We start from the raw sequence: 1271 nt of genomic DNA, 5'->3' as shown, positions 1-1271 counted from the left end.
ACCACAGCTCCCACCACAGCTCCCACCACAGCTCCCACCACAGCTCCCACCACAGCTCCCACCACAGCTCCCACCACAGCTCCCACCACAGCTCCCACCACAGCTCCCACCACAGCTCCCACCACAGCTCCCACCACAGCTCCCACCACAGCTCCCACCACAGCTCCCACCACAGCTCCCACCACAGCTCCCACCACAGCTCCCACCACAGCTCCCACCACAGCTCCCACCACAGCTCCCACCACAGCTCCCACCACAGCTCCCACCACAGCTCCCACCACAGCTCCCACCACAGCTCCCACCACAGCTCCCACCACAGCTCCCACCACAGCTCCCACCACAGCTCCCACCACAGCTCCCACCACAGCTCCCACCACAGCTCCCACCACAGCTCCCACCACAGCTCCCACCACAGCTCCCACCACAGCTCCCACCACAGCTCCCACCACAGCTCCACCACAGCTCCCACCACAGCTCCCACCACAGCTCCCACCACAGCTCCCACCACAGCTCCCACCACAGCTCCCACCACAGCTCCCACCACAGCTCCCACCACAGCTCCCACCACAGCTCCCACCACAGCTCCCACCACAGCTCCCACCACAGCTCCCACCACAGCTCCCACCACAGCTCCCACCACAGCTCCCACCACAGCTCCCACCACAGCTCCCACCACAGCTCCCACCACAGCTCCCACCACAGCTCCCACCACAGCTCCCACCACAGCTCCCACCACAGCTCCCACCACAGCTCCCACCACAGCTCCCACCACAGCTCCCACCACAGCTCCCACCCCAACGACGACAACGACGTTCCCTACCTCCACAACAACCACCACTACGACCACAACGACATCAAACTTATTTACAACGTCAACGGCGTTCTCCACGTCGACAACAACCAGCCCCAAGGAAGAGTCGTCATATTTGACTCCAATTATCTTGGGAGCTGCCGCAGGTACGGTTCTCCTGGGAGCAGGAGCAGCGGGACTTGCTTATTATTTGTCTCAAACTCCACCAATGGTGGACGGCTTTGCTGATGCGGAGTGGGAGAATGAAGAGGAGAACTTCCGAGAGTTTGAGGATAGAGAAGTGGTTACTAGTGTCATCCTCGTGTAAATGCACTAGTGTCACCCTCTGCGTGTAAATGCACATTGTAGGGCAAACACTGAGTGCTCTCAACAAAGAGTTGAGTTCTTTTTTCTGTCCAAGGTTGAACTTTGGAACTTGATTTATTTATTAATTTTTTAAATTTCAATCAATTCGTTTTTT

At 58.5% G+C, this 1271-nt stretch overlaps 1 protein-coding gene across 1 annotated transcript; it reads left to right on the top strand.

Annotated features, from left to right (window-relative positions):
• Window positions 1-451: 451 nt before the first annotated feature.
• LOC129617956 (proline-rich protein HaeIII subfamily 1-like) lies at window positions 452-930 on the top strand (the record flags this gene model as incomplete). Its single annotated transcript, XM_055532938.1, has 1 exon — window positions 452-930. A coding segment is annotated over one exon (479 nt), but the record flags the coding sequence as incomplete, so codon positions are not given.
• Between the last annotated feature and the right edge of the window lie 341 nt (window positions 931-1271).

Source organism: Condylostylus longicornis, unplaced genomic scaffold (genome assembly GCF_029603195.1).
Source record: "Condylostylus longicornis isolate FDR11 unplaced genomic scaffold, ASM2960319v2 ptg000696l, whole genome shotgun sequence".
In the NCBI taxonomy this organism is placed as follows: Eukaryota; Metazoa; Arthropoda; class Insecta; order Diptera; family Dolichopodidae; genus Condylostylus; species Condylostylus longicornis.
This window is presented reverse-complemented; position numbering and strand designations above follow the sequence as displayed.